The sequence below is a fragment of the Chiloscyllium plagiosum genome, chromosome 28 (genome assembly GCF_004010195.1).
Source record: "Chiloscyllium plagiosum isolate BGI_BamShark_2017 chromosome 28, ASM401019v2, whole genome shotgun sequence".
In the NCBI taxonomy this organism is placed as follows: domain Eukaryota; kingdom Metazoa; phylum Chordata; class Chondrichthyes; order Orectolobiformes; family Hemiscylliidae; genus Chiloscyllium; species Chiloscyllium plagiosum.
In genome coordinates, this window is record NC_057737.1 from 12,028,001 (window position 1) to 12,041,311 (window position 13,311).

The following is a 13,311-nucleotide window of genomic DNA, read 5'->3' on the forward strand; positions in this document are numbered from 1 at the left end:
TAAGCTGCCCATAGTGTTAGGTGCATTAGTCAGGGGTAAATATAGGGTAGGAGAATGGGTCTGGATGGGTTACTCTTCTGAGGGTCGGTGTGGACTTGTTGGGCTGAAGGGTCTGTTTCCATACTGTAGACAACCTGATCTAATAAAAATCTACTTGGTCCACATTCTTTGTCAACTCACTAAAATTAGTCCCTTCTAATGGACTATGTTCACATTCCAGGAAAAGAACAGGAGAGTAGTATAACTATGTAGATATTTTAAAGATCCAATAGAGGACCAATGAGCAAAATGGCCACTTTGTGTGCTCTATGATTCGGATGAGTACTATTTTTCTTGCTGCGGAAACAGGAGCATTAATACTAGCATGGTGTTTTGAAAAACCCAATGCTCTGCTGGAATTTCTATTATTTTATTAATAATAAATAAAAACATGACTGTTATTGCACATTTGGGGCAAATATGGCTGGTATGTGGGTCTAAAGACACGTTCAATTTCTATGTTACTGTCATCTCTATTTTGGCTTTGTTTCTGTTGGATGGTACTGTGTGCAGACCAAACACTTTTTCAAAGACAAAATCAATAGGAAACCCAGTGTAACAGAAAATAAATACATACAGAAGTAGATATACAAATTATTACATAGCCAAAATATCACAAAATGCTTCAGTCAGTTAGTACTTTTCGATTATAAGGGCTATTATTTAGAATGAACATGTCATTCTGCACCTGAAATGCCTGACAAAAGTCAGATAGATTGATTGACTGATTGTAAGATACTTTGGATGGTTTTATATCATACAGCAAAGATGTTCAGGCAATGGAGATACTCAATAGTGCCTTTCTCTAAACACTACTCTTAACACCGATCTTGCCTGGCCCAAGCCTCTGCTGGTTTGGGTGAACATTGCTTGCTTGCAGTTGGTATAAAATCCAAGCAGAATCAGGGCAAAAACATAGTATTTCCAAAACAAAAAAAATGAAATAACTACAATGCTTCTGCTGTTCCTTCATCACTGACACACCTTCTTTCATTTACTAAGAGTTTAAAAACAAAAGTGTCAGGAAATTTTAGCAACTGCCCATATGAAGGAGAGGAAATAAGGCCAATTTTTCTGCCTAACTTGCTCCTTTCTTTCTTTTTGGCAGACTATCCTGATTCTGGGTCGTTAGGAGGTGAGTGTGTCAAAGAGGAAAAAAAAATCCCCCGAGAAGATTACTAATCGCTGTGCACATCAACTGCACTGCATGGAACTGTTGCTGGGTTACTGCGAATCAGAAACCACCAGCACTCTGGTAGCAGGTTAAGTGCATCTAATGGAAGGCTAGGGGAATGCATTATTAACAACATGCTGCTACCCAGACTGACAAATGTCAGCTTCTTCTTTGTTTTGATGTGTTTATTAATGATAAAAATGTAATTGTGCTCAATACTCAATATCTCGAGAATGGAACAGATGGTGCATTTATTTTAAATAAGTTAAATACTCAAATGAATTTTACATTTTTAAAATTAAATCAACAATTGCTTAGTTTTTCAATCTTCTACTTTGACAGCACACACAGACTTGGTATTCTTAATCATACTGGAAAATCATTAGTGTTGTCCTTTCTCTCTGCAGTTAAATATTTAGGGATTAAAATACCTTTAAGACCTATTTAAGGTTTGGTTAAATTTGTCATTAACACATTGCTTTAAAGAAAAACTAAATGTGACTGTTTTTACCAAAATAAATAAAATGCCCAACTAATTCACTTAAAAAGTTATGTCATGCTTATCAGAGACCAAACTAATAAGGACGTATGTCCCAAGACAGGAGGTAGACTCCTTAATTTCTAAACATTACATGTCCAAACTAGTTCATCATAAGATCCTAGCAATGACATACATAATCTTTAACTCTAAAAATGGAGAAGTGAGAAAAAGAATACCAAAGGCCTCATTAATTTGCAAAGCAGTTAACATGCATCATCTGGTGTGGTACTGCAGCTCCAGACTGTGTAACACAAACACTAACAAGCCTGGGAATCCCATACTGTGCCCAGGGGGAATACAGTAACAGAGAGAAGTATCACAGGAGGCTTCACTGTGTTACTGAAGTCTGCTGAAAAACAGCACTTGCCAAGTCTTCACAAATACTGGTGCAACTCTTAATATTCTAGTAAAGTCTAGGAAGAAGTATCATGCCATGGCAAATGCTTTGGTGAAATTTAACACCACTTCCCAATATCTTACATCAGGGTACAGAGCGCACTATAAAAAGCAAGATAATAATTAACTAACAAAACTATAACTGTCCTCAGGTAAATCTAAAAATTTTTGTTATTTATCTCCAGCAAAACAAATGGGGTTGTGAAGCTCCTATCCTATCTCACATAGGAGAATAATAATCTCATTGTCTAGGATCACACTGTTGGAACATACTCTTGGACAGCCAACTGGAGGACCCTTATCACCTTTGGCACCGTAACTCAGCTTTGGATTTAGTACTCAAAGAGAAAAGAACCAAAAAATAAAGACAAAAGTTTTTAGAATGTAACAAAATGAAACTTTTTCAAATTTTGAGGATGTCTATTTGTCAGTTGTTCACAAGGCAAACAGCTAAGAAACAGCATTTCAATCAGAGTTAGAGAGTCATAAAGTCATACAGCACAGAGACAGAAACTTCAGTCCAACTCTTCCATGCCAAACAGACATCCTAAATAAATCTAGTCCCATTTGCCAGCATTTGGCCCATATCCCTCTAAGCTCTTCCTACTCATCTACCCATCCAATTGCCTTTTAAATGTTACATTTGTACCAGCCTCCACCACTCTGGCAGCTCATTCCATACACACACCACCCTCTGCATGAAAAAGTTGGCCCTTCTGTCCCTTTCAAATCTTTCCTCTCCCACCTTAAACCATGTCCTCTAGTTTTCGACTCATCCACGCCAGGGAAAATACTTTGTCTATTGATCTTATCCATGCCCCTTATGATTTTATAAACCTCTGTAAAGTCATCTCTCAGTCTCCGATGCTCCAGAGAAAATAGGTCCAGCCGATTCAGCCTCTCCCCATTGCTCATGCCACCCAATTCTGGCAATATCCTTGTAAATGTTTTATGAACCCTTTCAAATTTCACAACATCATTCCTATAGCAGGGAGAACAGGATTGCATAGAGTATCCCAAAAGTGGCCTAATCAATGTCCAGTACAGCCACAACATGAATCCCAACTCCTATACTCAATGCTCTGACCAATAAAGGAAAGCATACCAAATGCCTTCTTCACTATCCTATCGACCTGCGACTCCTCTTTCAAGGAACTATAAACCTGCACTGCGAGGTCTCTTTGTTCAATAACACTCCCCACAACCTTATCATTAAGTGTATAAGTACTACCCTGGTTTGCCTTTCCAAAATGCAGCACCTCACATTTATCTAAATTAAACTCCATCTGTCACTTCTCAGCCTATTGGCACATCTGATTGAGAACCCATTATACTCTGAGATAACCTTCTTCACTGTCCACTACACCTCCAGTTTTGGTGTCACCTGCAAACTTACTAATCATACCCATGTTCACATCCAAGTCATTTATATTAATGACGAAAAGCAGTGGGCCCAGTACCGATCCTTGTGTCATACTGCTGGTCACAGGCCTCCATTCTGAAAAGCAACCATCCACCATCACCCTGTATTCTATCTTCAAGCCAGTTCTACATCCAAATGGTTAGTTCTCCCTATCTTCCATGTGATCTAACCTTGCTAACCAGTCTACCATGAGGAACCTTTGTCTCACATTATATAACAAACTAAAAATTGACTTGCTTCTTTCTCTGCAACTGCTGCAAATTGTAAAAATGATTACTCAAATAAATTTAAAACTCCAGCAAGATTAAATGCTACTGGAAACAAGAATCGCTATGTGGGATACTGAATTGCTTTCTGGGACAGATGCCAGGTATTATGGTAACAATATTTTTTCTGTTAAACAAGAAACCACCAGCACTCTGCTTTTTCCCTCGATTAAGCGTATACTTATTCTTAATAAGTACATTCTTGATAATGAACCAATCATCAAACTCTTACAAACCAAATCAGCGTCTATACAAAAGCCATTGAAATCAAGGCTGTCCACGTGATTTAAAAAACGTTCGATTTCATGCTGTTAATCCTGCTAAATTTTAGAAGTGCAATTTTAATGATACTAATATTTAAGTAATATTATGAATGAACTTAAATAACAAGGTTAAGAGACTCTTTAACAGCATATAACTAGGTTATTATAATAAACTCTCTTTTGTGCTTTATAATCTTACTACTTGTCTCTTCCCAATAGCCTCAGGAATTTCAGATGATAATGAAATTGTGTGATTGATTGGACACCAAGATGTAGAGTCTGAAAAAAATGATAAGCTCAATGCAAGGGTCTTTAATAATTTCTTATAGCAAGGCGTGGTGACTCTTTGCTTCTATATTTAAACGTGCATTAGAATGAAACTAAGATATGTTACGCCTTTGGAGAAAACGGTTTATGAAATTGGAAATGCACTTGAGACATTATTATTTTAGTTATCATAAATTCCCCTTGCCACTCATATCGAGGAAGGTAAGAGAAAGGTAAATAATATTGGGAGACATAGATTAACAGCTAATTTTAAAAATGTAGCAACATCAAATTAAAAAAAAAAGATTCAGGAATAGAGCAAGAAAACAGTGAAGCTTTGATCTCACTGAAAAGCAGAGCGGGCTCAAAGAGCTGAATGACCTATCCCTGCTCCTATTTTAATGACCTGGCACCAATTCAACAACAAATGTCTTTTTTTCAGTTTAGTTAACAAAACCAGTCATAAATTTTTATGTCTTGCCATGTTTTGGAATTTTAAAAATTATTTTACTATTGAAGGATCTTTGTGTGATTTCTGAGCATTTTAATATAAATTAAGCTTAGATCTCAAGGGGCTAAATGCATTGAACAGAAGTGCTGAAGACGTGCATAAAAGTAACATTAGTCAATTACTGAAGTGTTGCCATATCACTAAAATCCACTGATATTCTATGTCCCATTTTTCTCTTAACAAAAAACAAAATTGTTTTCTTTTATTTCCAAGGTTGCATAATCCTTAATTTGACTCTCAAACCCAAAAGGCAGGGTAATGTGTAGCTTCAATGCACATTATTGGCCCAGATTTTCTGATGGCCTGACAATGGTTATTCCAGGGCAGCTAGGAGGTACACGTGGGGACCTTGCAGAATCCTCATCAAAGCAGACCCCAAAAGAATTTTCCAGGAAAATGATCACTCTTTTACACAATTTCTTTATGCCCAGAGCCCTCCAAAAATCTCCATTTAAAACAAAGAATTTGGATGTTCCCAAAGAAATTAACTAAGTAGTTATTCAGGAAAAGTTGGACGACTAAATTCATAGTCTAACTTGAGTAACTTTTCAACCTTCAGTTGGCTGACATGTTGGTTTGCAATGCAGAGTAACGGCAATGTGTGGATTCAGTTCCCATGCTGGCTGATGTTACCATGCAGGATTCTCCTTCTTAACCTCTCTCCTCGCCTGAGGCAAGGTGACCCTCAGGTTAAACCACCACTAACTGTACCTCTCTCTCCAGCCCTATGGTCTGGTAAGACTATGCTGACTTTACCTTTATGTATCTCAGACACCCTTAACTATACCTCCACCAGATCACTTACAGCCCCAGACACTGACTTAACACACCTGTAGGAACCTGACATTCCCTTTCCCCACTCTGCACCTAACCACTCTTTCCGCCCGTCCAGACCACGTCTTCATCCACTGCTGAACATGCTCCCCCCTTACCCAGCTTTGCACCCATACTGCTTCTCCTGCATTGCTTCCTCCCTTGCCCTGCTGCTGGACATGCTCCCCACTTTCTGCATCTCACCACTTCTCAAGCCAGACCCAGAAACCATCTTACCTGCCAAACCTGAGTTCTCCAACCCAGCCCAACCTACGATAAAGTGATCCTTGCCACCTACCTATCTGACACTATACCCTCATCCTAATTGGCTTCCTTCCCACTTGACACCCAACTTTCTGGTCCTTTACTTCCTATTCAGCTGGCACCCTAACATTACACATCTTACACAGATACCATTTGACAGCAACTGTCAGACTGGCTGCCTGGACGTTTTGATGTCAGAAAACAGCAGCTGACTGCTGTGAAAGGTGGTTTGGTTTGCCTTCACCTGCTGGTAAACGTAATTTCATCCTGATAAATGGAAGGTGATACACTTTGGAAGAATGCAAAACACAAGGAAGCTCTCAATGGACATTAGGAAGTTCAGAGGAACAGATGGCCCTTTGGGTGCATGTCCACAATCCCCTGAAGGTGACACGGGAAATGACATCACAACATGGCATGACAACACCAACCCAAGGAAACCTAAACACATAAATAGAAAGCGGGCCATGGCACCAGTGCTTTGTCTGGGGGCTCACTGATGATTTTACCTAGTATGGTGATGAAACATCTGAAAACAAACATTCCAGCTCAGCGAGCAAACCTACATCCAGAACTCAACTTGTGATAATATAGTTTTCAATGTTTCTCTCTCCTTCCATATTCAGCTAAATATGTCAGCAGAGGTTGGAATTCAAATCTATTTTCATATCTCCCACATCCAGGTAGCAAGTAAATGGGAAATAAATACTTGTGTATCTGTGAAACACAGTGGGAGATTTGTCTACATTACAGGTACTATGTAAGTGCCTGTAATAATTGTATATAGAGCACCTTATATAGCCTATTTGCTTGCTGCATAAAATGGTAAGATGTAGGCTTTCATGAAAGCTAAATTGCCCTGCTGATTATGTTAAAAAAGGTCCAGATAAGAACTTATATATTCATCACCTTACAAAACATTCTGTAATACTTTATAAACATGAATTTTGATGCTAAATATCTAGTATCTCACATGCCTTTAGCCCTATCGGGAACCAAACTTTAAGACACATTCAGAAAATCAGAAAGGATAATCTTAATCCATAACCAGTCCAGAACTGGTGGCACAGTGGCTCACTGGTTAGCACTGCTGTCTCACAGCACCAGCGTCCCAAGTTCGATTCCAGCCTCCGGCAACTGTCTGCGTGAAGTTTGCACATTCCCCCCGTGTCTGCGTGGGTTTCCTCCAGGTGCTCCATGTTCCTCCCACAATCCAAAGATGTGCAAGTCTGGTGAATTGTGAGGTGCATTAGTCAGAGGGGAAATGGGTCTGGGTGGGTTACTCTTTGGAGGGTCGGTGTGGACTGGTTGGGCCGAAGGATCTGTTTCCACGTTGGAGGGAATCTAATCTAATCTAACTCATTTGGTAGACACAAAATTCAGCCGTAGCATGGTCATGGCATTTTATAAACATTTAATGTTTAAATATATATTAATTTTACAGCTCAGCATTCTCAATAAAGCTGGAGTTTAGAAATGCACAGTAATTCTGTACTCTTTTGCACCATATACATTTAAATTCCACATAACAAATGAAGTATGATCACTGAAATATTTTAATCTAAGTTGTCATCTTGCACTGTGTATTAAATTGTAATGGAAGCACGAGGGCTGATTAAGTCTCTCTGAAAGTAATACTTACTGGCATAATTACATCGTCATAAAAACTCCATGCCAAAGCCCACCTCATGGTTCGTCCTTGACAGAATTCAGTATGAGTGACCTTAGGGACCTGGATGACATACAGCAGGTGCTTAGACACAAAAACAAAAGCTTGACTGATTGCACATTAATTGATGCATTTAGCCTAAGGCTGTCAATTTTAGTTATGTCAATCACTGACAGATGCAGTAACAAAAATGCAAACTAAGTTCCAAAGTGATGTGCTACTTAGTACAAGATAATCAATATTTAGTTTTTTAAAAAAGTACATTCACATGCATATAAAGGAGTATATAATTCAAAGGAGACAGCATGCCATCAATTTGTAAATTCAAACTATGCACAATTAAATCCTGGAGTAAGAATTGGTAATTTTGTTTATATTTCTGCAGAATAGCTCATAAAAAGATGGCCATCCCTTATAAAACTGTTGAAAGACTGTTATTTTTCAAATTGTCCTTTTTAAAAAATGATTTATCTTCTATTAAACCTTAAGGCAATGGAGAAATCAGGTTCTTTTCCAATCTGACAACAGTCACAGAGATGTTAATTAGCTTTCAATTTTGCAAAGTGCCTTGATTTCACTGGTGCTTCCTTCTGATCACCCAAAAAATATATGAAGTTTATCATGTGGGGAAATATAGCAATAATCAATGTGCTCGTACTAAGACCTCAATAAACGCTGTCAATGAGTGGTCGATTCCATCTTGCTCAAACAAAATACGACTTGGTTATGCAAACTTTGCCTACTTAAGCAAACTGTTTTAGGAATTCAGAACTCCACAATACATCACAAGTGACAAGCAAACAAATGCTAAAAATGCTCAAATCATCTTAAATATCAGAATTTGCATTCGAGATTTACCAAACTTTCCAATACCTCAGACATTTTAAAAATATAATTTAAATTACTGGACAGAATGGCAAGTGGTATTCTTTTAGAAAGTGGAGCCCAACCTCGTTTTTTTCTGATTCCCCTGCAAATCTCAACTCTTACCTCTTGGTGTCGAAGCTCTTCTTTTAAAGGAGCCAAGCTGCATTTCTTTCCCAGCATACAGCTGTACCACCTAGAAATAAAGAAATCAATTTAGGAAGTCAATACTATCCAAGATGGACCAGTTTGTAAAACAAAGAGTAAGCTGGAAGTAAAACAAAAATATATATTTGTCAGTCAATTCTAGCAACTTCCCAACATTCCTGTACCATACATATATTATCTGACCATGCAGCAAAAAATGTTCCACACTTCAAAATTTGTGCCCTTAGAACAACAGAGCATCAAGTCATCAGAGGCAAACTTAATAATTCTATTTATAAACCTTCTTCTATTCTTATATATCGACAATAGTGATAGTTATTGGTATGCCTTCAATCCACTGAAAACCATGTTTAATTGTGTTTTTTCCTTCATTCATTCTTTGAATGAAAACTACAGATGTAAGCTTGTTGTATTTTAATTACAGCATACCTTTAATAATAGAGGCAATGCAGCATCACTTCTGAAGGGAAAGAATAAGTGGATTCCAATAAAGCGTGCACAGGAATGTATAGTGGAAATTGCTTTCATACAGAATATTTTGAACTTTTTAAAAAATAATGCCATTATGTTGTAGTCAGGTTCACCAGTCAAATCACAAAATCATAACCAAATCACAATCACATCAGCAAAATTCTGACTGACTTGGAATGGTCAAGTGTAATTTGTGGCATATAATTGTCATGACAGCGAATTGCAGCAAGAAACATTACTCTCTATTTGTTCTTAAGATTTTAAATAAACCAGAATAACATTAAACTTATCCTATCCTCATCCACCCCATAGCCCAAAGTATAACAAAAAGAACATCAGCATCAGAGTATGCTCACATGTTGTGACTCTTGCAATCTCTTTCTCAGAATACAAAAACATTTTGGAAATGCAGTTAAGAAACATTGCTGTTTCTGAGATTTCCACATTTCTACATGAAACTGACTAAACAATTAGGATTTAAACAAACAATTCTATCCTAGAGTTGATTTTATTCTAGTAACACAGCAACACCAATCATCAGTTCCAAACAGGAAAGTTAATTTAGAACACATCCAGATGAGCATTTTCACAGACTACTGCTAACATTTAAGAACAGTCAATGCTTGTTGCTCTAAAGTACTTTTTTTTGAGGAAGTATCTTTATAGGATTGTAGACAGTGGTTCAGTTGAAGAGATATCTGGTCCTTTTTTCTCCCTCCCTCCAAAGCATGTTAGGGATTTGGGGCATTCTTTTAAGGTCACATTTTGGAAGTCATATGGCTTATACAAATTGCTTGGACATGCTGAATATGGTTACTTGCAATCACATGCCTGGACTTTGGGCTTTGGTTGAGAATTCAGTTGGTATACAGCCTGTCAAGAGAAAGAAGCTACCCTGCTCATCCCCTACTTATCTGAAAAAAATTCATTCTCAGTGCAAACTGAGACTTGAAAACTGATGCAGCTATTCGTTTGAAAAGCCTACGAATTCTTAAAGATTGTGGCATTAACAGCTCTTCAAAGATCCCAGTGGCATCTGCTTATGTTTAGTGATATCCATTACATAGGTATCTTGAACATGTCACAGGTTATATTCTTTTCCCTCAAGAACTAACAATCATGGATCAATTTTTTTTCTTTTAAAATTGATGTCTTGTAGAAAAAGTTGTTCATTTTTCCTCCTCTAATTGGTGTGTGCTCACATACATGTGGGGTGGTGGTTGGGGATGGGGAGTTACCTTGAAGGGTAAATACTTATACTTTCCTATTTCAAAATGTATGTTAATCAATTTTGCACCTTTGCTGTGTAAGTCCTATTTTCACAATAAATCAAAAATAAAGAAACCTAGTTAATTCTTAAAAATTCATAATGTAATATAGACAAAAATATAACTGAACAAATCTAAAACTGGATAAATGTTTAAGTTGGAATCACCTGTGCTTTAAGTTATCAACTCACTATGCATTTTATTTGTACTTGAGCAAAATCAAATTTGTGGCCATTACATCAGTGTTAAAAACAAAACACTCAGCTGGTCTAACAGCATCTGTGCAGCTAAAACAGAACTAACATCAAATTGAATATGATTTTTCTTCATAATATTGCATTTAGCATTTAACTGAAAATATTAATTTTGTGCTTCTCTCCAGATTTAGCCAGATCTGCCAAAGATACCAAATGTTCTTCTTTTAATTTCTTATTTCCAGAATCCACAATATACTGCTTTTTTATTTTGCCATTTACAATATAGTTGGCATGTGAAATTAAATACAGAAAATATGTCAGGTGACATATTTTGGTACAAAGAACATGGTGAAATGTATAACATAAAGGGTACTATTCTGAAGGTTGTGCAGAAGCAGAGTGACCTAGAGTCATAGAAATGAACAGCACGGAAACAGACCCTTCGGTCCAACTTGTCCACGCCGAACAGATGTCCTACATTATTTGCCAGCATTTGACCCATATCCCTTCAAACCCTTCCTAATCATATAACCACACCTTTCAAATGCTGTAACTGTACCAGCCTCCACCACTTCCCATGGCAGGTCATTCCATATATGCACCACCCTCAATGTGAAACATTTGCCCCTTAGGTCCCTTTTAAGTCTTTCCCCTCTTACCTTAAACCTAGGCCCTCTAGTTTTCGACTCCCCCATCCCCGGGAAAAGACCTTGTCTATTTACTCTATCGTGATTTTAACAGCCTTTGTAAGGTCACCCCTCAGCCTCCAACACTCCAGGGAAAATAGCCACAGCCTATTCAGCCTCGCCCTATAGCTCAACCCCTCCTAACCTGGCAACAATCTTGTAAATCTCTTCTGAACCTTTCAAGTTTCACAATGTCCTTCCTGTAGCAGGGAAACCAAAATTGCGCACTATATTTCAAAAGCGGCCTCACCAACGTCCTGTACAGCTGCAACATGACTTTCCAACTCCTGTACTCAATAGACTAATCAATACAAGTAAGCATACCAACACCTTCTTCACCATCTTATCTACCTGTGACTCCACTTTCAAGGAACTATGAACCTGCACTCCAAGGTATGTTAGTTCAGCAACACTTCCGAAAGTGGGCAGCAGTGGGAAATAAACATGGGGCAGTGCAGTGATCTGTAAATTGAGGCTGACAGTAAATGGACATGGTGACCTGACTGTATATATACCCATAAATCATTAAACGTGGCATTTGTAGTATTGTGTACAGTTTTGGTCACCATGCTACCAGAAAGACATGGAAGCTTTGGACAGAGTGCAGAGAAGCTTCACAGGGATGTTGCCTGGTCGAGGGCACTGGCTATGAGGAAAGGTTAAAAGACTAGGATTGTTTTCACTAGAAAGACAGTGGCTGAGAGGAGACCAGACAGAGATTTACAAAATTATGAGAGGCACAGATAGAATGGATGATCAGAGGCTTTTTCCCAAAGCTTCCATTACAAGGGGGCACGGGCTCAAGGTGAGAGGTAAGTTTTTCCACAGAGTGTGGTAGGAGCCTGGAATGCATTGCCAGAAGAGGTGGTGGAAGCAGGCACACTTAAGAGCCACCTGGATAGCTACATGAATAGGGAGGGAATAGAGGGATATGGACTGAATAAGGGCAGAAGGTTTGTTTTTTAGTTTTGTTAGGGCATGATGATTGGCACAGGCTCGGAGGGCTGAAAGACCTGTTATTGTGCTGTACTTCTCTTTTGCTCTTTTGACTGGTAGAGAGAAGTGTTAAAAAAGCAGACAGCATTAGCAATTTTATGAACAGGAATACACAGTACAACAGCAGTGAGATTATACTATACTAGATTGAACCTATACTAGACACTGGTTAGACCTCAGCTAGAGCACTGTGTACAATTCTTCGTGTCACACTATAACAAAGGACATAAATGCACTGGAGAGTAAATGCAGAGGATCTTTATGAGGATGGTTCTAGGGATTGAGGCACTTTAATCATGAGGAAGACTGGAGAAGTTCTAACTGCTTTCCTGGGACAGGAGAAAGCTATGAGAAGGCCTGATAGAAGTTTTCAAAATCAACAAGGATGTGGGCAGAGTAGATAAGAAGAAACGGTTTCCACTCATATTTGGACAAACAACCAAAGGGAGTAGTTTTCAGTTGTTTTGTAGAAGAAGCAAATGTGAGGTGAAAAGAAACTATTTCATTCCAGTTAGATCTGGAATGAACTGCCTGGAATTTGGTGGTGCAAATTGAGGCATTCAAGAGGGCACTGAATGATTATTTAAATAGAAACAATGTGCAGGCTTACTGGGAAAAAGTAGAAGATTGATTAATTACTGAGAGTAAATGCAGACATGATGGCCTGAATGGCCTCTTGTCCCAGAACAATTTTGTGATAGATTGACAGATAGATTATTGTAGGATGGATTGGCATGACATAATTTTTGAGCACAGGACACACAAATCATTTGACTTAAATTCATTACTAATTGGAGCCAAAGCAATAATCAGGCAAGCTTTCGAATTTTGTTTAATGATTGTTTCAAAGTTCTGTCACTCAGAACATGTCTGGATATTAAAAGTATGAGGCATGACATAAAACCAAAACAGGCTTTCAATACACACCAATTCAGTTAGCATTTGAAAATAGAAAGGAAAGGTTATCATTTCAGATGACAGCTTCTGTTAGAATTGTGCATCTTGTGCAATCCCCGTTTTTATTAGAGATTTCCA

At 38.1% G+C, this 13,311-nt stretch overlaps 1 protein-coding gene across 8 annotated transcripts in view; it reads right to left on the reverse strand.

Annotated features, from left to right (window-relative positions):
- The window catches only part of mettl16 (methyltransferase 16, N6-methyladenosin), a 126,564-nt gene that overhangs the window by 18,800 nt on the left and 94,453 nt on the right, over positions 1 to 13,311 (reverse strand). For all 8 annotated transcript variants that reach the window (XM_043718296.1, XM_043718297.1, XM_043718295.1 and 5 more), the window contains exons 7-8: positions 8,617 to 8,686; positions 7,600 to 7,689 (exon numbers count right to left, since the gene is read on the reverse strand). In XM_043718296.1, coding sequence (XP_043574231.1) covers positions 7,600 to 7,689; positions 8,617 to 8,686 — 160 coding nt within the window. The remainder of the gene's footprint in view (positions 1 to 7,599; positions 7,690 to 8,616; positions 8,687 to 13,311) is intronic.